Source organism: Tachysurus vachellii, chromosome 7 (genome assembly GCF_030014155.1).
Source record: "Tachysurus vachellii isolate PV-2020 chromosome 7, HZAU_Pvac_v1, whole genome shotgun sequence".
Classification (NCBI taxonomy): Eukaryota; Metazoa; Chordata; class Actinopteri; order Siluriformes; family Bagridae; genus Tachysurus; species Tachysurus vachellii.
Window position 1 is genome coordinate 27775354 of NC_083466.1, and position 25065 is coordinate 27800418.

At 42.0% G+C, this 25065-nt stretch overlaps 1 protein-coding gene across 2 annotated transcripts in view; it reads right to left on the reverse strand.

Moving 5' to 3' along the window:
• LOC132849065 (carcinoembryonic antigen-related cell adhesion molecule 5-like) overlaps positions 1–25065 on the reverse strand; it is a 272443-nt gene that overhangs the window by 63240 nt on the left and 184138 nt on the right. The window contains exons 2-5 of one of the 2 annotated variants that reach the window (XM_060875247.1): positions 9145–9180; positions 3706–3975; positions 431–709; positions 44–316 (exon numbers count right to left, since the gene is read on the reverse strand). In XM_060875247.1, coding sequence (XP_060731230.1) covers positions 44–316; positions 431–709; positions 3706–3975; positions 9145–9180 — 858 coding nt within the window. The remainder of the gene's footprint in view (positions 1–43; positions 317–430; positions 710–3705; positions 3976–9144; positions 9181–25065) is intronic. The other variant, XM_060875248.1, reaches the window with a different exon arrangement.

Genomic DNA, 25065 nt, shown 5'->3' on the forward strand with positions numbered 1-25065 from the left:
CAAAGTAAGAATTTCCATGGCCATTTTCACCTGACACACTCACCTGATACAGTCAGTGTAATAACATCACTGTAGTGTGAGGAGCGTGAGCCTACTCTCTCTGCTCCTCTACAAGTGTATGTACCTGTGTGGGTCACTTCAACACCACTGATTCTGTACACCTGTTCACTACTGACAGGACTGTGTGAAGTATCTTTATACCAGCTGTACTGCCAGCTAGAGACACTTTCATCCTGTATGTCACATCTCAGAGTGACGGTGTCTCCACTGAACACCTGATTATCAGGATTTATGGATGCTACTGGTTTAGGTCTCACTGTAGAAAATTAATAAAGCATATAAATGATCATGATGAATGTGTCCTCATGGTGTATAATGATGTTATTCATAACAAACCTCTGATAAAAATAGAAGAAAAATCATGACATACCTCTCACTCTAACATTGAAAGGATCACTGAACTGTGTCATGTAATAGCTGTAGTAGTTTCTCCTGTATGCCCAACACTTGTACTCTGTTTCTCCTGCATTATCTACTGTCACTTTAAGTGTGTTCACTTGTTCACTGCTCAGATTCTGTAACAGCTGATTATTTTTGTACCACTGAATCTCCCATCCAGTCTCCTGCTGCAGCTCACAGCTCAGAGTGACGGTGTCTCCAGTGTAGATGGAGCTCTGAGGATTCACTCTCACAGTCGGTTTGGGTTTTACTGTTAAAACCAAATGATAAATTACTTGTATAAAAATAGTTGTTTAGGCCATCCTTAAAAATATTTTGGTTTGCAGTAACAGTAAAAAAAAAATAGTCGGTAGGTAGGTCGATATTTTTTTTTTCAAGTTTCAATGTAAAAAAAAAGTACAATTTTGGTGATGGTGATTACGTAGGTATGACTTTAAACAAATTAGCATATCGTGACATCAGTGACTGGGTCTTCAACCCGTGGCTTCGGGCGCATCATTGTGTTTGTATGTACTGTAGGCCTAGGCAATTTATATATTTACAGTACTTACTAAAATATAATTAACATTATTTTATTGCTTTTGTATTAGTTGTTTGAAGAGTAAAAAAAAATTGGTCTGTCTTAACACAAATTTACAACCGGCAAGTCGGTCGGACTTAAGCCGCCTTCACACTGCACACGACAAACGGACACGACTGTCGGATTTCGCCCCCTAGTGACAGTTGCACGGAATATGCAATATAATCGTGTAGACGTCAACATGGGAGAGAAGTTCATTCTCGCGGTCTCGGAAAACCCATTACTAGATGATCGTGACAAAAATGTTCTCCATTAAGGCTCAACTCTTGCACTAAACGGTGATACTCACCGAGACTTTTTCTCCGAGTCAGGTGGTGTTTTATACACACTGATTTGCAATGTTTTCTTTTTGGCGTCTCCAGTAAAAGAGAGTAAAAGCAAGAGCCTGTATTCTCCCTCCATTTATCATGGTGAATGAAGGAATTAATTAATGAAGGAGTAAATACAAACAATCAATACAACAATAAATCCAGAAAGACCGTGAATAATTTTTGAGGAAACATGGACACAACATTAAAAATAATACAATATAAATATTAATAATTTATTACTTTTTTATCAATAAGAATGTATTTAAAACAAAAAGATTGTTTTTGGTAAAGTTTAAAAATTACTAAAGTTAATATTAATACTTTTCAATAATTCTTATCATCTCGCGCACACGAACCTGATAGGACAACATTAGAATACATCACATCCGGTCGGCATATCGGATGCGGTGTAGTCGCACAAGTTCAATTTTTTTAACGGATCCAACGCTCAAAACGGATCCGAAAATTACGGATCCGCAGGTGGTCGGCACCTCACGCAGCGACCTTGCGACTCTCCATAGGAAATGAATGACTTCCGGTTTATCTGCGGTCTTTTGTTGTGTGCAGTGTGAAGGCGGCTTTAAAGCAGAAAAAAAAAAAATTGAGTTGGGCCTAAATTGACAGGGTCGGTCGGGTTACGGCAAACAAGAATATTTTTAAGGATGGCCTTATCTAAATAATTTGTACAAATTCCACCAGTTTCCAGCTGAGATGAAAAATTATAATCATGATTACATCATGGAGCAGGTTTTGTGCAGCATTTCATGTTTTTTAATTACAGTAACTTTGTTTTTAACCTGTAACACTTTATAACAATTTGTGGAGATGAAGTTATTATTCTGTTCAATATATATGTTGTGTTCAGACTGAAATGAACTGAATATAATCTTTCACATTGTACTGTATATTGTGTATAATTTTTCTTCTTTTAACAAAGTTTAAGTCTTGTCACATTAGATGACTGGAGGCTACGATGGCCAAGAAGTGCAAAACACATTAACAAATCTGAAAACAAATGAACAAATCCGAAAACAAATTGACAAATCCCAAACACATTAACAAATCCGAAAACACATTAACAAGTCAGACAACCCGGAAGAGATTGGTATAGTTTGTGAATGGAAACTTACCATCATCGGACGAGACACCTTTCATTCACCTGTATATCTTTAATTACAGGTGTCTTGTCCAATGATCGGTAAGTTTCCATTTCAGGAAACAAATTAACAAATCAGAAAACACAACGACATTTCAGACAACCCGGAAGAGGTTGGTATAGTTTGTGATTGGACAAGACACCTGTCACTCAACCTATACATGAAGTTCAACAGTCTGTCGCAGGGAAAAGTTGGAATGGATGGAAGGAATGGATTATTGTGGATATATCTTGAGTGACAGGTGTCTTGTCCAATGATCAGTAAGTTTCCATTCAAAAACAATACACTACCATTTCTGGGTTGTCTAACTTGTCCTTGTGTTTTCAAATTTGTTAATTTGTTTTCGGATTTGTTTTCGGATATGTTTTCAGATTTGTTAATTTGTTTTTGGATTTGTTAATGTGTTTTCAGATTTGTTAATGTGTTTTCGGATTTGTTCATTTGTTTTCGGATTTGTTAATGTGTTTTCGGATTTGTTAATGTGTTTTGCACTTCTTGGCCACCGTAGGAGGCAGATACAAGTGTAGAAGTTCATTTATTTAGATAGAAAAAAGAAATTATAAAACTGTGACAGAAATAAAGCAAAAACAAACACTAGATCAGGACATCTGCAGACTAAACACACAGTAGTAACAACAGTTACAAGACAAATACAGGGTGAAACAAAGGGGTTTAAATACACGGACAAAACAAGGGTGAAAGTGAAAACAGGTGAGAATAATCCAGATACATTAGTACAACAACCAATGACAGGACAGAGGCGGAGACAAGACATGAATCAGAACAAAAACCCACATGTTGTGCTGGGTTGCCCTCAGACGTGTCCCAAATATCTTTGACAGTTCTTAATTACAGACGTTTTCTCACCAAGATTTAATTTAATCTATATTTTAATAAATAAATATAAAAACACAGAACCACAAAATATAAACTTTACTTTCCTGAAGACTTTCAGGTTAGAAAACATAGTTATAGTGTGTGTGTGTGTGTGTGTGTGTGTGTGTGTGTGTGTGTGTGTTAAACAAAATGTTTTTGGATCTCACCAGTCAGAAATGAAAAATACTTTAAAACATATGTATTTCAAGATTATTCTGAAATTTCTGGACTTAAAAAATAAATACAAAATAATTAAGCAAGAATGTTTATGCCTTCTAACAAACTTGTAATGAAAAGAGGAAAAAATCATGACATACAGTACCTCTCACTGTAATCTTGACAGGATCACTGAACTCTGTGTAGTAGATATTTCTCCTGCGTGCTCGACACTTGTACTCTGTTTCTCCTGCATTACCGACAGTAACATTAAGTGTGTTCACTTTTACACTGTTCAGATTCTGTAACAGCTGATTATTTTTGTACCATTGAAACTCCCATCCAGTCTCCTGCTGCAGCTCACAGCTCAGAGTGACGGTGTCTCCAGTGTAGACGGAGCTCTGAGGATTCACTCTCACAGTCGGTTTGGGTTTTACTGTTGGTGTGAAATGATGAAGGTGTCAGAGCTTCTTTACACCTTACAACATACAGTAAGCAGTAGATTCACTGTGTCTAACAGATTCTTTGTGTCTAAAACTAACATTTATATTTAACATTTAATACAAGATGTTACAGTTGTATGTTTTCTTACGTGACTGATATTCAGTATATTTTCTGTGTAACAAAATATATGATCTGATTGAAGTGTAGAAACTCTGTATTTACTGATTATGTTGGTCTTGTAGAAGACAACATTCTGTTTTGCTTATTCTTCTTAGACAAAATTATTTTAATTGCTACTCCTCCTAGGGCTTTTGAGCCACATGCACTAAAATCGTTTCATATCGTAGCTTACTTTTCTAAGCAATACGAGTACTGGTACTCACAGTACTGGGTCTCAAAGTGGCCATTTTTTGCCATTACAGAAGTTAGAGGTTTATAGCTCGGCAAGCTTTTGATCTATCTACACCAGACTCAGCCAGCTTCTTTTACTCAGCTTCTACAGCTTCTGCTGTTACTCAGCAAAAAGGTTTAAATTGGGGTACAGACTGCAGCCTGCAGTTGTCCTGCAGCCCTGCCCCCAATATATGCAAAATCAAAAAACTTTCCACAACATTGACATGTGACATATCAAAACACTCAGAGCAATAAGGGGAACTTCTTTACGAGTATTCGGATGAGGTCACGTGACTTCACGTGCAGCCCTGACCCCAAAATAAAAAAATTACCACAAAATGGACGTGATATATCAAAACACTCAGCACAATGACGTGAACTGCATCACGGGTATTTGGATGATGGCACATGCTTGTATCCACTCGCCTCCAAAAGTATTGGCATACCGGCCTTTAGGAATACTTGCTTCCTCAGTCCGACATCAAATTTTATAGTTATTTTATGGATCCTGTACAAATCCTGCACCACCATCTGAACATATCTGTATTTTATTAAAAATGAGTAAAAACCTGATTTCATACAGTACAGCTATGACAGAGGACTTAATTCACCTTTGATTTTATTTTTCTCTCATTAGAGGTTCACTCCCCTCCTTGAACCGTCACCTTATTGTGGTGGAGGGGTTTGCATACCTGAATAATCCTAGGAGCTATGTTGTCTGGGGCTTTTTGCCCCTGGTAGGGTCTCCCAAGGCAAACAGGTCCTGGGTGACGGGCAAGACAAAGAGCGGTTCAAAACCCCTTTATGAAGAAAAATAAAGCAAGGTCCGTGATGTCGCCCGGTATGGTGCAACCGGGGCCCCACCCTGGAGCCAGGCCCAGGGTTGGGGCTCGCATGCGAGCGCCTGGTGGCCGGGTCTTACCCCATGTGGCCCGGCCGGGCTCAGCCCGAAGGAGTGACGTGGGGCTGATCTCCTGTGGGCCCACCACCTGCAGGAGAAACCATAAGGGGCTGGTGCAATGTGGATTGGGCGGCAGTCGAAGGCGGGAGCCTCGGCAACCCAATCCCCGGACACGGAATCTGGCTCTAGGGACATGGAATGTCACCTCGCTGGGGGGGGAAGGAGGAACGGCCCCCCCGACCTGAACCCGAGTGGTGTTCTGTTATTGGACTTCTGTGCTAGTCACAGTTTGTCCATAACGAACACCATGTTCAAGCATAAGGGTGTCCATCAGTACACATGGCATCAGGACACCCTAGGTCGGAGGTCGATGATTGACTTTGTGGTTGTTTCATCTGACCTCCGGCCGTATGTCTTGGACACTCGGGTAAAGAGAGGGGCGGAGTTGTCAACTGATCACCACCTGGTGGTGGGTTGGATCCGATGGCCGGGGAGGAAGTTGGACAGACTTGGCAGACCCAAACGTACTGTGAGGGTCCGCTGGGAACGTTTGGCAGAGTCTCCGGTCAGAGAGATCTTCAACCCCCACCTCCGGCAGAGCTTCAACCAGATCCTGAGGGAGGTTGGAGACATTGAGTCTGAGTGGACCATGTTCTCCACCTCCATTGTCGACACAGCCGTGCGGAGCTGTGGCCGTAAGGTCTCCGGTGCCTGTCATGGCGGCAATCCCCGAACCCGGTGGTGGACACCGGAAGTAAGGGATGCCGTCAAGCTGAAGAAGGAGTCCTATCGAGCCTGGTTGGCTTGGGGGACTCCGGAGGCAGCTGATAGGTACCGGAGGGCCAAGTGAGCTTCAGCCCGGGTGGTTGCAGAGGCAAAAACTCGTGTCTGGGAGGAGTTCGGTGAGGCCATGGAGAAGGACTATCGGTTGGCCTCGAAGAAATTCTGGCAAACCGTCCGGCGCCTCAGGAGGGGGAAGCAGTGCCCTGCTTACACTGTTTACAATGGGAGTGGGAATCTGCTGACTTCGACTGGGGACATTCTCGGACGGTGGAAGGAGTACTTCGAGGATCTCCTCAACCCCACCGACATGTCTTCCACTGAGGAAGCAGAGGCAGAGGGCTCAGTTGAGGACTCATCGATCCCCCAAGCTGAGGTCACTGAGGTGGTTGAGAAGCTCCTCAGTGGCAAGTCACTGGGGGTGGATGAGATCCGTACCTCAAGTCTCTGGATGTTGTGGGGCTGTCTTGGTTGACACGCCTCTGCAACATCACGTGGCGGCTGGGGACAGTGCCTCTGGACTGGCAGACTGGGGTGGTGGTCCCTCTGTTTAAGAAGGGGGACCGAAGGGTGTGTTCCAAAAACAGGGGGATTACACTCCTCAGCCTCCCCGGAAAAGTCTATGCCAGGGTACTGGAGAGGAGAATTCGGCTGATAGTCGAACCTCGGATTCAGGAGGAACAATGCGGGTTTCGTCCCGGTCGTGGAACACTGGACCATCTCTATACCCTCACCGGGTTGCTGGAGGGTTCATGGGAGTTTGCCCAACCAGTCCACATGTGCTTTGTGGATCTGGAGAAGGCATTCGACTGTGTCCCTCGTGGTGACCTGTGGGGGGTGTTCTGGGAGTATGGTGTCCGGGGCCCTCTGCTAAGGGCTGTCCGGTCCCTATATGACCGAAGCAGGAGTTTGGTTCGCATTGCCGGCAGTAAGTCAGACTTGTTCCCGGTGCATGTTGGACTCCGGCAGGGCTGCCCTTTGTCACCGGTCCTGTTCATTATTTATATGGACAGGATTTCTAGGCACAGTCGGGGGCCGGAGGAAGTCCGGTTTGGGGACCACGGGATTTCGTCTCTGCCGAGTGTGAAGCGGCAGGGATGAGAATCAGCACCTCCAAGTCCGAGGCCATGGTTCTCAGTCGGAAAAGGGTGGCTTGTATCCTTCAGGTTGGTGGAAAGCTCCTGCCTGAAGTGGAGGAGTTTAAGTATCTTGGGGTCTTGTTCACGAGTGAGGGAAGGATGGAGCGGGAGATTGACAGGCGGATCTGTGTATCTTCTGCAGTGATGCGGTCGATATACTGGTCTGTTGAGGTGAAGAAAGAGCTGAGCCGCAAGGCGAAGCTCTCTATTTACCAGTCGATCTACGTTCCTACCCTCACCTATGGTCATGAGCTTTGGACCATCCGGATATCCCGGATCCCGAAATGAGTTTTCTCCGCAGGGTGGCTGGGCGCTCCCTTAGAGATAGGGTGAGGAGCTCGGTCACCTGGGAGGAGCTCAGAGTAGAGCCGCTGCTCCTCCACATCGAGAGGAGTCGGCTGAGGTGGCTCGGGCATCTGTTCCAGATGCCTCCTGGACACCTCCCTGGGGAGGTGTTCCGGGCATGTCCAACCGGGAGGAGGCCCCGGGGAAGACCTAGGACACGCTGGAGGGACTATGTCTCTCGGCTGGCCTGGGAACTCCTCGGTATTCCCCCGGAGGAGCTGGAGGAAGTGTCTGGGGAGAGGGAAGTCTGGGTGTCCCTGCTCAGACTGCTGCCCCCGCGACCCGGCCCCGGATAAGCGGTAGAAGATGGATGGATGGATGGATAGAGGTTCACTACACATGTCAGTTCAAATATTTGAGAGTTATTGTTCAATTTGACTTTTTGCTGTTTTGAAAATGTAAGTAATTCTATAAAGATGCTTGATAATGAATATATGTGAGACTAGAAAAAAATCCTTAGAATTTAGAATCCTTAGAAATCCCTATGCCTGGATTCATCATTAGGTTTTGACATAGAAATAATTTAGTTTTTCTGTGAGTGTTTTTTTTTTTTTTCTTTTTTTGACATTTCTAATAGTTTGTTTTGTAATCTTGTCTTGTTGGTAATAAGCCACTGGATCAAACACAGTGATAAAAGCAGCTCTAAAGACATCTAAACTTCTCTAGCTAAGTCTGATCTAAATCCTGTTCCAAGGATTTGATATTCATTTTGTAAAGTCTTTACATAGAAACAGATATAAGTCTAATTAATTCAGTTTGTAATCAGATAGCAGCGGTCAAAATGTCTGGGATGTTCCTGTGTATCACAACATCATTAAATCAGGGAGGAGTGACCAAATGACCAAATACAAAGATATTATTAACTAGAAATATATCCAACAGAACAGAAGTGAATCAGGGATTATTTCCCCAGAGGTGTTAGTGTCTTATTATCTTCTAATAAATCAGATAATAGCAAAGCCAACACAAGGTGAGATTTACTGCCTTCTTTCTTAATGTTCACTGTGTTCTATTAATCAGACTGACTTTAACATTAAATTATATTAAAACATTAATATAATATATAATAAACTATTTTTATACAAATTTAGTATAAAACAGCTGTAAGTCCAGTGAGTGTCTCCTCTTCCCTGTATGTCACATATCAGGCTTTATGGACACCACAGCTTTAGGACTCCCTATAAAACATTCTGTTGTTAATAAACCTTACATAAAGTCATTCCCAAGTCTACACTACTAATATCATTTTTAGAGCATGAGTTCATGTTTTTGTTACTTGTTGAAACTTGGTGTAACCTGCTTAATATTAAGAAATCAGAGGTATAAAGGAGTATTTGATTTAGCACTATTTATATCTGTTGTTCTCTTGTGCTGCTGTCATTAAACGTGCTGTTTTATATTTAATATATTACAACATTTAAGCAGAATAAAACTATTTGAGTGTAAAATTATTTATTCAAATCTGATGATGACATCGTTTGGTTAGATCTATAAAAACTACATTAATAAACAAGGACCAACTAAACAAATTGTACACAACCTTCTCAGCACCAAAACAAATCAAATAAGGAGACAATATAAAGATAAACTATATATAAATCACCTTGAGCCTGGACCACTGGTATGAGTGAAATCAGCACTAAAAAAGGGAACAGAAACAGAACATGATGTAAATATGGAGAATATTCAGTCTATTAAGGAAAACAGCACATTTTAGAAACACAGAACACACAAGTTTAAATCTTATTTAGGAAATCTAGTGATTTTAGTAATTTGAGTAATTTTCATCTATGACATTTTATGGAAAGAGGAGGCACAGGAGTGTGGCCAGACTGGTGCAGGTTTAATTTAGATTATTTCGAAGCAGTAGTTTATTGATTATGTTTAGAGATGGTTTATTGTGTTTAGTTATGGTCCATTTTTTCATTTAGAAGTTTTCATCTTTTCTTATAATCCTATACACCTAAATTCAGGACCATGAAGGAGAAATTGTTTACATATGACATTTAATTCACATGTATTATTTTATACTTTATAGCATTGATGTTCAAAAAATTACTTGTTTACTTTTTTAAAACCTCTTTTAAAAGCTTGTATCTTACACCTGCTCCTGTTCAGTATGAGCTTGTGTAAGTGGCTCATAGAAATTGTACAATTGAAAGTAGGAAAAATGATGTCTGGTCTGATAAATCATGATTTCCATGAAGTTTGATCCATTTATGGACAAAGCCACTGTCCATGAAACTACAGGCCATGCACATTTCTTCTTTATTCTTGAGCATGTGCATAAGCTGCCAAATGATATCATTTTTAAGCGGTTGATGAAAGACTCATGTAGCTAATTATGATTCAGACACCAAGTCCTCATTGTACTTCTTCAAGTCTGCAATGGAAACTGCAAAGAAATATTCTTCAATGGTTAAATGTTGTTAAATGGCAACTCAACTATGCTCATCACATTAAAAGATGACCGGGGATATGGTGGTGGGGATGTTTGTGTTAAAATTCTGTTTCACTTATTATGATTTTACAAGAAATGGAAAATGGATTGATGATTTAAAATGATTTATAATCAAACTCTCTGGCACCACCCAAATAAGGGTGGGTTCCCTTTTGAGTCTGGTTCCTCACAAGGTTTCATCTCCTTGCCACAGTTGCTTGCTCATTAGGGATAAACACAAATAAATCTAAATATAGTATTAGTTCTTGAACTTAGTTTATATTCTGTATATTTATACGGTTTTGATATCTTATATATTGTGAATCGTTGCTTTGCAGACAACTGCCAATGTAACAGGTATACAAAGTATACAGCTAAATATTGTTATAATTCACACAAAATTGTTCTCTTGTACATTTTATGATACCTGATCTAAAGGTGCACTTCTCCTTTAAGTGTTGTGTGGTCACAGTATGACCTAATTTCCTGTCCTAACTCCTCCTCTTCCCTTTTGAAATGTGATTTAATGGAAGAGGTAGATTTCTTTTGTCATCCTGTTAATTTTATGTAATCCTTATTTTTATACGCCGGGCATAAGCGAGCCACATGGGTTACACATGGTGCCGTGAACCTTTGGGTTTCGCATGATCGGCTGTTCACTGATCGCCCGAGTTGCTGCTTCAACAGACGACAGGTGTGCTGTTCTGAATCGCTGGAGTGTTTCACTGGATGCGGAGGCCACAGCTCGTTTCATCTCGTCACCTGTGTTCAACCAGTTCACTGTATCTGCTGCTCACATCAAGTAGGACGGCTTTAATCGAACGGTTGCTTTTTGTGAGTGGGTTTTGTGATTGTCACAAGTTTTTTTTTTTTCTCTTCGTGAGATGTCACACTGAACCGCTTGAAAGGGCCTTGTTACATGCATTTCTGTAAAGTGTGTATGTATACAGTATATATATATATATATATATATATATATATATATATATATATATATATATATTTTTTTTTTTTTTCTGCATACAGTGTTTTTAGTTTCCGTTTTTTTGCATATCTCTTGGTGTTTACTATTCAGGTTGTCATGTTTGAGGACACTGATATTCAGGAAAACTTTAGCCCTGTGCAACACCCTAACACAATGTTTCCAGTGGCAAGGGGTAGTGGGGCTGTGTTTAGTCGCCCTGAAAAATTGTCTGAAACTCCACCTCGCTGTTTTGGGAGGAGAAGGGCATTCTTTATTGCAGGTATTGACCAGGTACATGCATCTGATTCAGCCATTGGTGCCTCAGTGGGCCCTACTGCCTGTTCCACACCTTTTGCATGCTCAAACGCTGATCATGTTTTTACTCCAGAGTCTTTAAGTGGTTTTATTTCTGATTTGGCTCAGAAAATTGGTGAGAGCATTTCGGCCAGTCTCACTTTAACACAACAACCCAGCCAAATGCAGTCTAAGTCAAATGTACAGCATTCAGATGACTCCGTTGATACATCAAAATTGAAAGTGATTGTCCAACATGATGTGACACCTCCACCATTCTTTAGAGGTGATCGTAGTGATTCATTTACTGTGCACGAATGGGAGGACATGATGTACAGTTATTTGAACAGTAAGAAATGCACTGATGAAACTGCTTCTGATCTCATTTTGAGCAGATTGGCCGGAAATGCAAGGGACGTGGTCAAAGTGTCCTTACGTAGCTTCCCAGGGCAGACTACTGCAGTGCTCCCTGCCACAGTGTTTGATATACTGAAGCGTAATTTCAGCGAGTTGACTTACTCGAACATGCCTATGGCTGACTTCTACAACACGCTCCCTAAGTTGGACGAGAGTCCAATGGACTACTGGATATGGCTGAATAAGGCGATCGATGTGGCTGATGAGTGTTTGCGTAGACGCAACAAGTGTGTTGAGGATCCTGCAGCTGAAGCTGTTATGATGTTTGTCTCTCACTGTCCAGATCCTGGCCTTGCTTTGTCTTTTCAGTTCAAACCTGCTGAACAGTGGAGTGCTGCCGAGGTTCAAGAGCGGCTAGATTGTCACCGCAGGAACCTGAAAAGAAATTCTGCTAGAACCCAACGTTATTCACCTGTGGTTGCCTGCCATCAGGACACTGTGACTCTCCGTGACGATCCTGAATCGGGTTCTCCCAAACAGCTTGAACCCTCCTCTGGTCAGTCACCATGTCTGAATGGTCAGCTCAACCCTAATGCTGTCCCTTTTACACCTAACGATAGTATGCAACAGTTAGTCGGCATGATGGATAAAGTTCTGTCTCCCTGCACTGCCTCACTGTCCTCGTCCAATCCTGGATGTCACGTCACAACATCAGACCCCAGGCCTAGTGTGAGCCCGACATGTAAAGTATGTCGATCTAAAGAGCACACTACACATACTCATTGCATGCGGCAGAGGCTTTGCCGTAACTGCTTCAAGCCTGGACACTTTAAGAGTGATTGTCGAAAGACAACTAGCTTTGAGCCGCGTTCTTCTGCTGCTCAGTTAAACTAAATAGCCCATGTGTGGGAGGGGGTAGCATGGGTGGTGATGTTCTTCCCCTAAAAGATGAGTCAGACCCACATGAGATTTTTGTAAATAGTTGCAAGTTGCAGCCGCCTGATAAAACGGTGCTGTATGTGGGATCTCAGAGGATCGATGGAGCTAGTGAACTTTTTTATGCTCCTGTGACTGTCAGTGGCCAGTCTGTTCTGAATGGTTTGCTAGATTCTGGCAGTATGGCCTGCACCCTGAGTACGGAGAGTGAATCCAAGTTGCGTGCCGAAGGAGTTCTTTCGCAACCTTCAGTAGTTCCTGGTAATGTGGTCCTGGTGGGCTGTGGTGGTCTTACTATTCAGCCTAAGTGCACTTATGACCTGGAAATCGAAGTCTATGGATTCAAGTTTATCGTTCCTACTTTAGTGGTGCCTGGACAGAAAGATGAGTTCATTATCGGCAGTAACGTTATCAAATGCATGCTTAAGAAGATGAAAGCCGAAAAGAAGTACTGGGAAGTAATTTCATGTGAAAACAGCAATCCTGAGTCTGAAGAGTTCCTTGAGCTTTTGAGCTGTATTTCTCGTTGGTCTGGTCCTCACCAGCCTGTTAAGCTCGGCACGGTGAAGCTCTGTCAAGCTGTTACCTTACTTCCCAGATGTGAACACCTGGTCTGGGGAAAACTTCCTGCTAACGTTAATGTTTCCCCAGGGAGCACAGTCATCGTTGAACCCACTACTTCACGTTCAGCGCCCCGTCATGTTTTGTGGGACGCACGGTGAGCCCTATGTGGGGTGATCGATGGGTGCCGATGAAGATTTTGAACCCCACACAGTCTCCAATAATTCTCCGTCGCAATGCTAAGCTGGCTGATGTGTCTCCTTGTTTGGCGGTAGAGGATGTTGCTGTCACACAAAATCTGTGCAGATCTCATGATGTTCCTGAGACAGCTTTCCCCAAGCCCATGCCGTCTGTCGATCCTATTGGGTTATTGCACGAGTACGGCTTGGATGACATTAATATCAATGCGTGTGAAGTCTCCGACTTATGGAAGGAGAAGTTGGCAAGTGCTATCGTGTCTTATCGTGACGTTTTCTCCAGAGACAGACTTGATTGTGGAGAGGCGAAGGACTTTGTACACAGGATACATTTATGTGATGAACGTCCGTTCCGTCTGCCCTACCGCCGAATCCCTCCTGCCCACTACCATAAGTTGCGAGTAGTTCTTTCTGAAATGGAAGAAAAAGGCATTATCAGCAAGTCAGTTAGCGAGTACGCTTCTCCTTTGGTAATGGTTTGGAAGAAGGATGGATCGTTAAGAGTATGCACTGATTTTCGCTGGCTTAATGCAAAGACTATAAAGGACGCTCATCCTTTGCCCCATCAGGCGGATTGCCTGGCCGCTCTTGGTGGCAATCTTCTGTTCAGCTCCGTGGATTTAACATCGGGATTCTATAACGTCCCACTCCATGTATCTGATCGGCATTACACAGCATTCACAACGCCCATGGGCTTATATGAATATAACTGTCTCCCACCGGGCCTGTGTAACAGTCCAGCATCCTTTATGCGCATGATGCTCAGCGTATTTGGAGATCTTAACTTTTCCAGCCTCCTTTGCTATCTTGACGATTTGCTGGTTTTCGCCCGTTCTGAGGAGGAGGCATTGAAACGCTTAGAAGTGGTGTTTGCACGGTTGAGAGCTAGTAATTTGAAGTTGGCTCCAAAAAAGTGTCACTTCCTCAGGCGTTCCATCAAGTTTTTGGGCCATGTGATCAGCGGTTCAGGAGTTTCAGTGGATGAAGACAAGGTTGCAGTCATTGCTGCCTTTCAGAAGAAAGACATAATGAAAGAGGATGGCAGCACACCTTCGCCAAAGAGAATTAGATCCTTTCTGGGCATGGTTCTTTACTACCAAAGCTTCATCCCTGGCTGCTCACAGATCACAAAGCCATTGTTCAAGTTGACTGCTGGTCAAAGAGGTTTGGTGAAAGGCACGAGTCGTCGTAATAATAATGGCACTTTCCGGGAATTGACCCCTCAAGACTGGACTCCTGACTGTAATGTTGCCTTTGAGGAGTTAAAGAGAGCCCTTGTCGAGAGCGTGGTGTTGGCCCACCCTGACTTTGAGCATCCCTTCATCCTCTGCACTGACGCATCGTTGAATGGCCTTGGCGCAGTGCTCTCTCAAGTTACTGCTGGCGAGGATAAAGCACGTCCGATAGCGTTCGCCAGCAAGTCTTTGAACCACAGCCAAGCCAATTACCCTGCACACAGGCTGGAGTTTTTGGCCTTGAAATGGTCCGTATGTGACAAGTTCAGCCATTGGCTTAAAGGCCATGAGTTCACCGTGTGGACCAATAATAACCCGCTCACGTACATCATGACAACCTAAACTGGATGCGTGTGAGCAGCGCTGGGTTTCAAAACTTGCCCTGTACAACTTTAAGATCAAGTACATCCCTGGAAGGTTAAATGTTGTGGCGGATGCGCTCAGTCGTGACCCGTTTGTCAAGCCAGTGAGTCAGCAAATTCTGACCGAGCCTTACTCCGAGCTGCTGAAACATGTACACAGTGTGGAAGATGATTCTGTACAGAGAGCATTCCATCTCACGTGCCAGCCACAAACACTTGGCACTGAACGTGATCACACTTCTGAAATGGATGTTTCTATGACTGCTGAGGATGTGTCGTCCGTCTTGTCGTCTTGTGGTGATTGGGATTTAGGTGCAGTATCCAGAGCAACATCCCTAGCTGATCACATGAGCTCTTTAATTCCTGCCTGTCAAGATGTCACCCATGCTTTTTCATTGTCTGAATTGCAGAGTCAGCAGCACAATGACGCAGTTATTTCACGGGTGTCCTCCTATGTCAGCAGGAAGCGCAGACCTTCCAAGCGCGAGCGTGTGAATGAGGAACTGCGTGTATTGAGGATTTTAAAGCAGTGGTACAAACTCTTTTTGCTCAATGGCATTCTGTACAGAGCCATCAAAGATCCACTCACTAAGCCCAAAAGAGAATTCAGTTTGTCCTGCCTGAATCCCTGAAACAGGAAGCTCTTTCTGGTGTTCATGATTTGGCTGGTCATCAGGGCCAGCCACGTACACTGTCTTTAGCCCGCCAGAGGTTTTATTGGCCTGGGATGGAAAGTGATGTGCGTGATTACGTCAAGACTTGTACCCGTTGTGTCCTGAGAAACTCCAGAACCAGCTGCAAGAGCACCCTTGGAGAGCATCAAGACTACTGCCCCATTGGAGCTAGTTTGTATTGATTTCTGGGCCGCCGAGGATGGGCACAATAAATCCGTGGATGTCTTGGTAATCACGGATCATTTCACCAAGCTAGCTCACACTTTCCCATGCCAGAACCAATCGGCTAAGAGTATTGCAAAGAAACTCTGGGATGGCTTCTTCTGTGTTTATGGCTTCCCCCAGCGTATTCATTCGGACCAGGGAGCAAATTTTGAGAGCGAGCTGATAGCAGAGCTCCTTGATCTTGCTGGTGTCGACAAGTCACGAACGTCCCCGTACCACCCAATGGGGAACGGTGGAACTGAGAGGTTCAATAGAACGTTAGGTAACATGGTAAGATCGCTTCCACCCAGATCTAAACAAAAGTGGCCACAGTTAGTGCAAACTATGACATTCGTGTATAACTGTACTGCCCATGAAACAACTGGATTTGCCCCTTTTTACCTGATGTTTGGGAGGGTGCCGAGATTACCTGTTGACCTCATGTTTCTAAGTGTGCTGCGTGATGAGTCAATCTGTGATTACAATGACTATGTTAGATCTCTCGTCAGTGATCTAAAGTCTGCTATGGTGCTGGCTCAAAAGAATTCTGCTGCTGAACAGAAACACCAGTCTGACCAATACAACAAGAGAGTCAAGGGATTACCTCTGTCAATTGGTGATCAAGTTCGTATCGCCAACAAAGGCTGTCGAGGTAAACGGAAGCTTGCCGATAAATGGGAACCCACCGTGTACTCCATTGTCGCTTCCAAACCTTCCCTGCACATTTATAAGATCCATGACAGATCTGGTCATGAGAAAGTGGTTCATCAGAATCTCTTGTTGCCAGTTAACTTTCTTCCTTTGCCCACAACAGAGTTTGAGTTTTCTGTTGATGAATGGATGGTGCTGGTCCTTGTTCCTCACCTTCTCGATCTATATGTGATGCAGCTGAGTCAACAATACCTGTCACTGGTGGTTTGTCACATGCAGAGTCTCTGCCATCTGTCATTTCTCACTTTGCTGTGTGTGATGATGATTGTACAGCTTCTTGGGTCTCATCTCATTCTTTTCAAGATGTTTCTGAAGCACAAGCTGATTTGTCTGTTGTTGACCCTGACACTGTAGCTAGTGCTTTTTCACCTACTGTCCCTGTTTCTGCAGATTTGTACGATCCTGTGGTTGACAATAGCCCTAACAATCGTTACGTTACCAGGCTTGGTAGAGTAATTAGGCCTGTTCGTAGGCTGATTGAGTCAATGGTTCAACTCGAGACCTTACTTGGTGTGGAGTCCATATCTCCTGTTATTCAAGTTTGAATCTGTGTATTGCATTATTTTCTGATACTACTGAGTGTAATGTATTGTTTTTTTTCTCATGTGTGTTCTGTTTAAGCAAATGGTCTGAGTTTTTCAAAGTGTAAAAGGCACTTTGGTATGCCTACAACATGTGTAGTGGTTTGGCCGACTTCTTTCATATTTGTATCCCTTAGTTGGGTAACTTTTCATGTTGATAGTCTTCACTGTTTTTTTCTGGAGTGTAGACCATGTCATTCTCAGGACCTGTGCTCTTGTTTTTGTTGTCCTCTGTGGAATTTTGTGTAAATTCTGGGGGGTGAGTGTAACAGGTATACAAAGTATACAGCTAAATATTGTTATAATTCACACAAAATTGTTCTCTTGTACATTTTATGATACCTGATCTAAAGGTGCACTTCTCCTTTAAGTGTTGTGTGGTCACAGTATGACCTAATTTCCTGTCCTAACTCCTCCTCTTCCCTTTTGAAATGTGATTTAATGGAAGAGCTAGGTTTCTTTTGTCATCCTGTTAATTTTATGTAATCCTTATTTTAATTATATCCTTTATATTGGTATTTTCACCCAAATTTGTGTAAAGTACTATTTTATCTATCCTTGGCATTATTTTCATCATTTTACATTCTTTGAGGTATATTTCTGTCTTTTATGTGAGACCAGCACATGGTAATGGAGGTGCATCATTTGTTTTATAGAGTGTTATAAGGGCCACTCAATCTGAGGCTGCTTATTTGTCTCTGTTAAACAGGTATGTTTTCTGTATATTATTTTATGTTCATTTTCTTATGCTTCTTCCCTTTTGAAATGTGATTTAATGCTAGAGAGTGTTATAAGGGCCACTCAATCTGAGGCTGCTTATTTGTCTCTGTTAAACAGTAAAAAAGATCCAGTGAATCGGCTGCCTGCTATCCCGTGTCTGTCTTTGCATCACACAACGTAACACAACGCAGACCAAGTTTTAATACCCGGTGTTGCTGGCCGCACATCACGCCAGGCATAAGCGAGCCACACGGGTTACATCAACTTGTCTGTGTTCTCACGCATTTAAAACTATCTCTGCCATGTGTGTGTCAGTGTCCCAGGCTATTTATTTCTGCAGAGTTCTTTTTATAGATTAGACACAAATAAGTGAATAAAACAAGACAATAGTTTAGTGTTATTGTGATTAAGAATGGAATTGCAGTGAGATGGTTCACATTGCAAAGCATAATAGTAACAGAGCAGTTACTGTAGGTAATAAGATCTTTTCTCTTTTTGAAGTTTCACAGTTTCTTCCTGAATGTGGATGTCCTGGATGTGCTCCTGGGTGTCTCCAGGACAGGTTCCAGATTCACTGCAACCATAACCAGCATAAAGTGCATCCTGAAGATGGATATAAGTTCGGAAACTCACTACCTTATACCTGAGAAAATCTGAGTACCCCAATATATTCTTTCTAAAGATAACACCACCTGCTGCACCATTATCCCCACTTATAAATTTATTTTATTTAATTAGGCCTTGTATGGACAGTATTGCAGGCATAGGCGGCCACTTCTGAACGAGCTTCGGAGGATGATGAATAGCCAAAATGATGAATGTAAAATAAGATAAACAAAGAATTAAAAGTAACCAATAATCTGGCTAGTGAGAGTTTGTTCTGAAATCTTATTAATCTGAATAGTCAGTTTGTTTCCATCTGATTGTGCCATAGAAAATCTAGCTTTAAATTGTAAAATTAAGTTTGTATACCTATTAAAGACTTAAATAAAATTCATTCATTCATTCATTCATTCATTCATTTTCTACCGCTTATCCGAACTACCTCGGGTCACGGGGAGCCTGTGCCTATCTCAGGCGTCATTGGGCATCAAGGCAGGATACACCCTGGACGGAGTTAAATAAAATTGAAAATAAATATTAGTGGTTGTAGGAGCCTTATATGAACATACCATGTTAAACCAGTAGAGAGCAATCTCTTTTAATGAATAAATGAGTGCACCTGGGATAGAGGGAGGTGTTTTGTGTGTACGGGGGAAGCTCACAGTTTTTTGACCGTGAAACATGACTGTGAATTGGATCTTTACCACGAATATGTGAGATTTATTGTGTTTGAGCATATACTTTCATCGTTTTGGAATTTTGTTTAGTTGTTTAGCTACACATGTGATATGTTCAGGATTGGCGTGGACTATGAACTGTGGATGAATGAACAATGGAACTATGGTGACTGTATGATATGCTTGTTCCAATAAAAGACACGCAACAGCATATAAAGAACATTTGCCTTTATTGACGCGCGTCAATTAATAGCTCACTCCCCAGACACGATTCACCTCTGACTTTAGTGGAAAGTCAATACAATTAAGTAAAAAAAACTTTGCTTCACTGGATTAATGGAGGCCATTTGGATTTCGCCTATCTGTTTCTGCGTGCGGACATCGCTTTGTTGAGACATTTTGGATATCTTTGTTTTAACATGGAAGAGATTTCTTCCTGTTTGCTGGATTTATATTGCTGTTGGATTTACACTGCACACGCGTTTGGACATTAACGCAAGTCAAGCCTGGTCGACTGGATTATAGGTATGTTTGTTGATGTAACATTAAATGGCCATTTTAAAATTGTGTGCACACATTTGGGTTTAAAGCGTAATTCCAATGCATTGGTTGCCAAAGATAAACAGACTTTGCTCTGACTATGAAAAGACTATGAACTTTGCTCTGACTATGAAAAAATGAAAAGTGTAAGAATGATGAAGGGTTTACTCACTCACTCATTTTCTACCGCTTATCCGAACTACCTTGGGTCACGGGGAGCCTGTGCCTATCTCAGGCGTCATCGGGCATCAAGGCAGGATACACCCTGGACGGAGTGCCAACCCATCGCAGGGCACACACACTCTCATTCACTCACGCACTCACACACTTGGGAAAATTTTCCCGAGATGCCAATCAACCTACCATGCATGGACCATGCATGGGGGAGGAAACCAGAGTACCCGGAGGAAACCCCCGAGGCATGGGGAGAACATGCAAACTCCACACACCCCGACCCTGGAGGTGTGAGGCGAACATGCTAACCACTAAGCCACCGTGCCCCGAAGGGTTTACTGAGTCAATTCAAAGTTTGCCAAATGTTGAAACCTAGTCTGTAAAAGAGAAAAGACCTGTTAAATTAACTGCTAAAGCTTTAATGGACAAAATTTATACTTTGCAAAAGTTAAGAAAGGTTAAGTTAAACAAGGCTCAGAAATTAATAGAACAGGTTATTAAGCCATGGCAAAGAATGTGAACCTGAGGTTCGTGTGGTTTTTGAAGACTTTAAAAAGATCTGTGTAGAGGCTAAAGAAGCCCATGGGTCATTATTGGTTATGTTACCTGTTGATGAAGCTGAAAAACATGAAATATGGTTTAAAGCAAAGATGATACCAAATAATGAGTTTGATAAACGTGTCAATGAGTGGTTAATGGATGTAGCACAGGGTTCCACAGCGTCTGGGGGAGGTGATGTAAATAATGACGTTTGTCCTGGAGACAGCATCTCAAATGTTTCTCAAACTTCCTCCAAAAGCAGTAAACGTAGTTTACGTAGTGGCAGGAGCTCATCCATTTCCTCAGTACGTATACAAGCAGAAGCAGAAAAGGCAGCATTTTTGGCACTCTCTGAGGTATTGAAAGGCAAGCATGCCATTGAAGCTCAGGAGGATGAACTGAGACGGAAAAAGGAACAGTTACAACTGGATGCTGAAATAGCAGCTTCAACAGCAAAGATTGCCGTATTACAAGCTTCTGATAAGCCACGTACAGGTGATGGAAGTTCAAGTTAAAAATCAAAGCAGAGTGATCAAAGGCGGATGCATGTAATTCATAACCTCAGTTCTGATTCTACTCGACCCAAGGGTCTAAATCCTAGTGCCAATGAATATGTGCCATTGAGATCAATATCATGCAATCACACACTAGCGACAATTGCATGAGTGAATGAGAGTGTGTGTGTGTGTGCCCTGTGATGGGTTGGCACTCCGTCCAGGGTGTATCCTGCCTTGATGCCCGATGACGCCTGAGATAGGCACAGGCTCCCCGTGACCCGAGGTAGTTCGGATAAGCAGTAGAAAATGAGAGTGAGTGAGAGATCAATATCAACGAATACAGATATTGTGGCTGGAGCAAGTACATCACATCTCGTCTCCAATCAGAGTCAAGGAAGTAATGTTATTACTCTTCAGAATGATTCCCAGCAGGAAGTTTTGAAAAGACAAGTCGAATTAACAACCTATCTCATTCAGCAGCAAGAACATCCACATATCTTAACAAAAAGGGAGATTCCAATCTTTAATGGTGATCCATTGCAGTATATTTCATTCATTAGAGCATTTGAACATGGAATTTAGGAAAAAACCAACAATGATAAAGATCGTTTGTATTTTCTTGAGCAGTTTACTATGGGGAGACCCAAGGACTTGATCCAAAGTTGTCAGCATTTACCCCCTGACATAGGCTATGCATTGGCCAAAGATTTATTAAAGGAACACTATGGTAACGAATTCAAGGTATTTAATGCCTATTTGGAGAAAGTGTTGAACTGGGCTGCTTTAAAGGCTGAAGATTTACAAGGATTACAGGCTTATGCTTTGTTTCTATGTACCTGTTGTAATACTATGAGTGAACTTTCTTACATGCAAGAGCTCAATATGCCTAGTAACATGAAAACTGTGGTGACAAAGTTAACTTATAAGCTCAGAGAGCAATGGAGATCCAAGGCTTGTCAGATTATGGAATCCAGTCAAAGCAGACCAAAGTTTTCACATATTGTGGAGTTTGTTGAAAAACAGGTTAAGATTGCAACTGACCCTGTGTTTGGAAACATTCAGAACAAACAAGTTACAGGTAAACTTAAGGGTCAATTACGTAAAGCATTTAAAGGGACTAGTTTTGCCACTGATGTTGCTGCTTCAGTTCCAACAGGGAAAGCAAGCAACGTGCCAAAACAGCAAGGATATCATTTTGTATCCAAATCAAGTATAAGCTGTCTGTATTGTGCAAATCAACATTCATTGGAAAAGTGTTTTGCTTTGAAGAAAAAGCCTCAGTGAGACAAAATTAAATTCCTGAATGCCAAAGGAGTTTGCTTCGGATGCCTGAAGTTGGGACATTTGAGTAAGGAATGTGAGAATCGTTTGATTTGTGATGTTTGTGGAGAAACACATCCAACAATCCTGCACATACAGTATATCGAAAGAAACAACTGTGAAGGAACCAGAGGAAAAACACGAACTAGTGTCTGCTCAAACTTTGTGTCACACAGGGGTCAGGAATGAGAGAAGTATAATGCCAATTATACCAGTTCAAGTAAAATCTACCAAAGGTAAAACTCTAATGCAAACTTATGCCTTTATAGATCAAGGAAGTTCAGCTACCTTTTGTTCCGATCGTTTGATGCAAGAGCTGAATTTGAGTGGAAAGAAAGTCAATATTCTTCTTCGTACCATGGGCCAAGAACAGTCTGTGTCCTGTAATGTCATTGATGGTCTGGAAATTAGTGGTATTAATACTAATGATTTCTAATGATGTATACACACAGCAGAAGATGTCTGTTAATTCAGAAAACATAATTTCTCAAGAAGAATTGTCTAAATGGCCATACTTGGATAGAGTTAAAGTACCTTACTTTCAAGCAGGTGTTGATTTATTGATTGGAAATAATGCCTCCAGTGTAATGGAACCATATGAAATAATAAACAGTCATGGTAATGGACCATTTGCTGTTAGAACCCTATTAGGGTGGGTTGTTAGTGGAATCACAGGAAGTGATCACAAGAATGAAGCTGAGCATTCTGCCGTTACTGTTAACAGAATATCTATCGTTAAACTGGAGGAGTTGCTTCAAAATCAGTTCAATCATGACTTCAGTGAAAGGGTTGTGGACAAAACCGAAATGTCAAGGGAGGATCTTCGGTTTACGGACATAATGAACAGGTCAGTCACAGTCCAAGATGGACATTACAGTCTAAAATTACCATTCAAGACTGATGATGTCATGCTACCTGACAACATTTGTTTGCTACTGTATGCAGCGAATTCGTGGCTTGAAGAGGAAATTGGAGAGAAACCAAGAGTTTCATGAGAGGTACACTCACTTTCTTACTGATGTTGTAAATAAAGGTTATGCAGAGGAGGTGCCACTTCACCAAATGGAGCATGCTGATGGCAAAGTTTGGTATATCCCTCATCACGGGGTGTTTCATTTAAGAAGGGATCATTGAGAGTCGTGTTCGACTGTGGAGCAACCTTTAAAGGAATCTCTCTTAATAGTCAATTGTTGCAAGGCCCTAACCTTACTAATACCTTGATAGGAGTAATAATGAGATTCAGACAAGAACCAGTAGCTTTTATGTCTGACATTGAAGCAATGTTCCATCAAGTCAAAGTGGCTGAGGAAGATGTGGATTTCCTTCGCTTCTTATGGTGGCCTGATGGAGAAATAAGTAAAGAGCCCATTCCTTTCAGAATGACAGTTCACCTCTTTGGAGCTGTGTCATCACCAAGCTGTGCTTGCTATGCCTTGAGATGAATAGATAAGGACAATCAAGCAGACTTTTCAGAGGAAGTAACTGAAACCATCAACAATAACTTTTATATGGATGACTGCTTGAAATGTGTGACTTCTGAGGAAGTGGCTGTTTCTATGATTAATGATCTTACAGCTCTTTGTCAAAGAGGAGGTTTCCATTTGACAAAATGGGTCAGCAACAGCCATAAGGTGTTACAGTCTGTTTCTGAGGAACACAGAGCTAAGGACCTACAGCAGTTAGATTTGGATCGAGAGAAGTTGCCTGTTGAAAGAACTTTGGGTGTCCAGTGGAGTGTAGAAGCTGATAACTTTCAATTCAAGATTTCTGTGAAAAATCAACCATGTACAAGAAGAGGTATTTTGTCTGTGGTAAGTTCTATCTATGATCCTTTGGGATTTTTATCACCACTTATTCTGCCAGCTAAGATGCTTTTACAGGAGTTGTGCAGACAGAACTTGGGCTGGGACAGTGTTATACCATCAGTCTTGCTGAATCAATGGAAGCAATGGATTCATGAATTAGACAAAGTTGCAGAGTTCCAGGTGAACAGATGTTTTAAACCCATGAACTTTGGACAGCCCACTCATGCTTGTTTGCATCACTTTGCTGATGCTTGTGAAACTGGTTATGGCACAGCTACCTATCTTAAGATGCAGAACAGCGCAAACATGGTACATGTGGCCTTTATGCTGGGTAAAGCCAGAGTAACACCACTGAAGCCAATAACCATTCCTCGCTTGGAACTTTCAGCGGCTGTCCTAGCTGTTAAAGTAGACATTATGCTAAAGAAGGAACTGCAACTGCCATTGGAAGATTCAAAATTTTGGACTGACAGTACGACTGTCCTTAGTTACATCAAGAATGAAGACAAAAGGTTTCATACCTTTGTTGCTAATAGAGTATCTTTTATCAGAGATGCTACACAACCTCAGCAGTGGAGGTTGATGACATCTCGTGGACTGAAAGTGGAACATTTTCTAGTAAATCAGAGATGGATTGAAGGTCCAAGCTTTCTTAGTATGTCAAGTGACACATTGTTTCCCATACAGTAAGTAAACTGGTTTCAAGTGCTGATGACCCTGAGGTTAAGAAGGAGTTGAAGGTAAACGCTGTGACATTGCAAAATGAACAGAACGCCACCAGTCGACTTATTCATTACTTTTCAGAGTGGAAACGTCTTAAGGTGGCAGCTGCTTGGTATTTGAAGCTGAAGAAACTTTTCATGCAATTGAGTCATAAGAGAAAGGAGATTTTGACTTTGGAACAGAATAACAATGCTGCTGTAAATGCCAAGTTACAGGAATTTAAAGCATCTCTGGGCAGACAAAGTTTAACTGTAAAAGACCTGTCTGAAGCTGAGATTAGCATCATTCATTTCAGTCAACAGGAAAGATTTCAAGAAGAAATTGTGGAGCTCAAGAATGGAAGTGTGGGAGTCAAAAGGAATAGCACTGTCTACTGTTTGGATCCTGTATTGAAGGATGGACTGTTGCT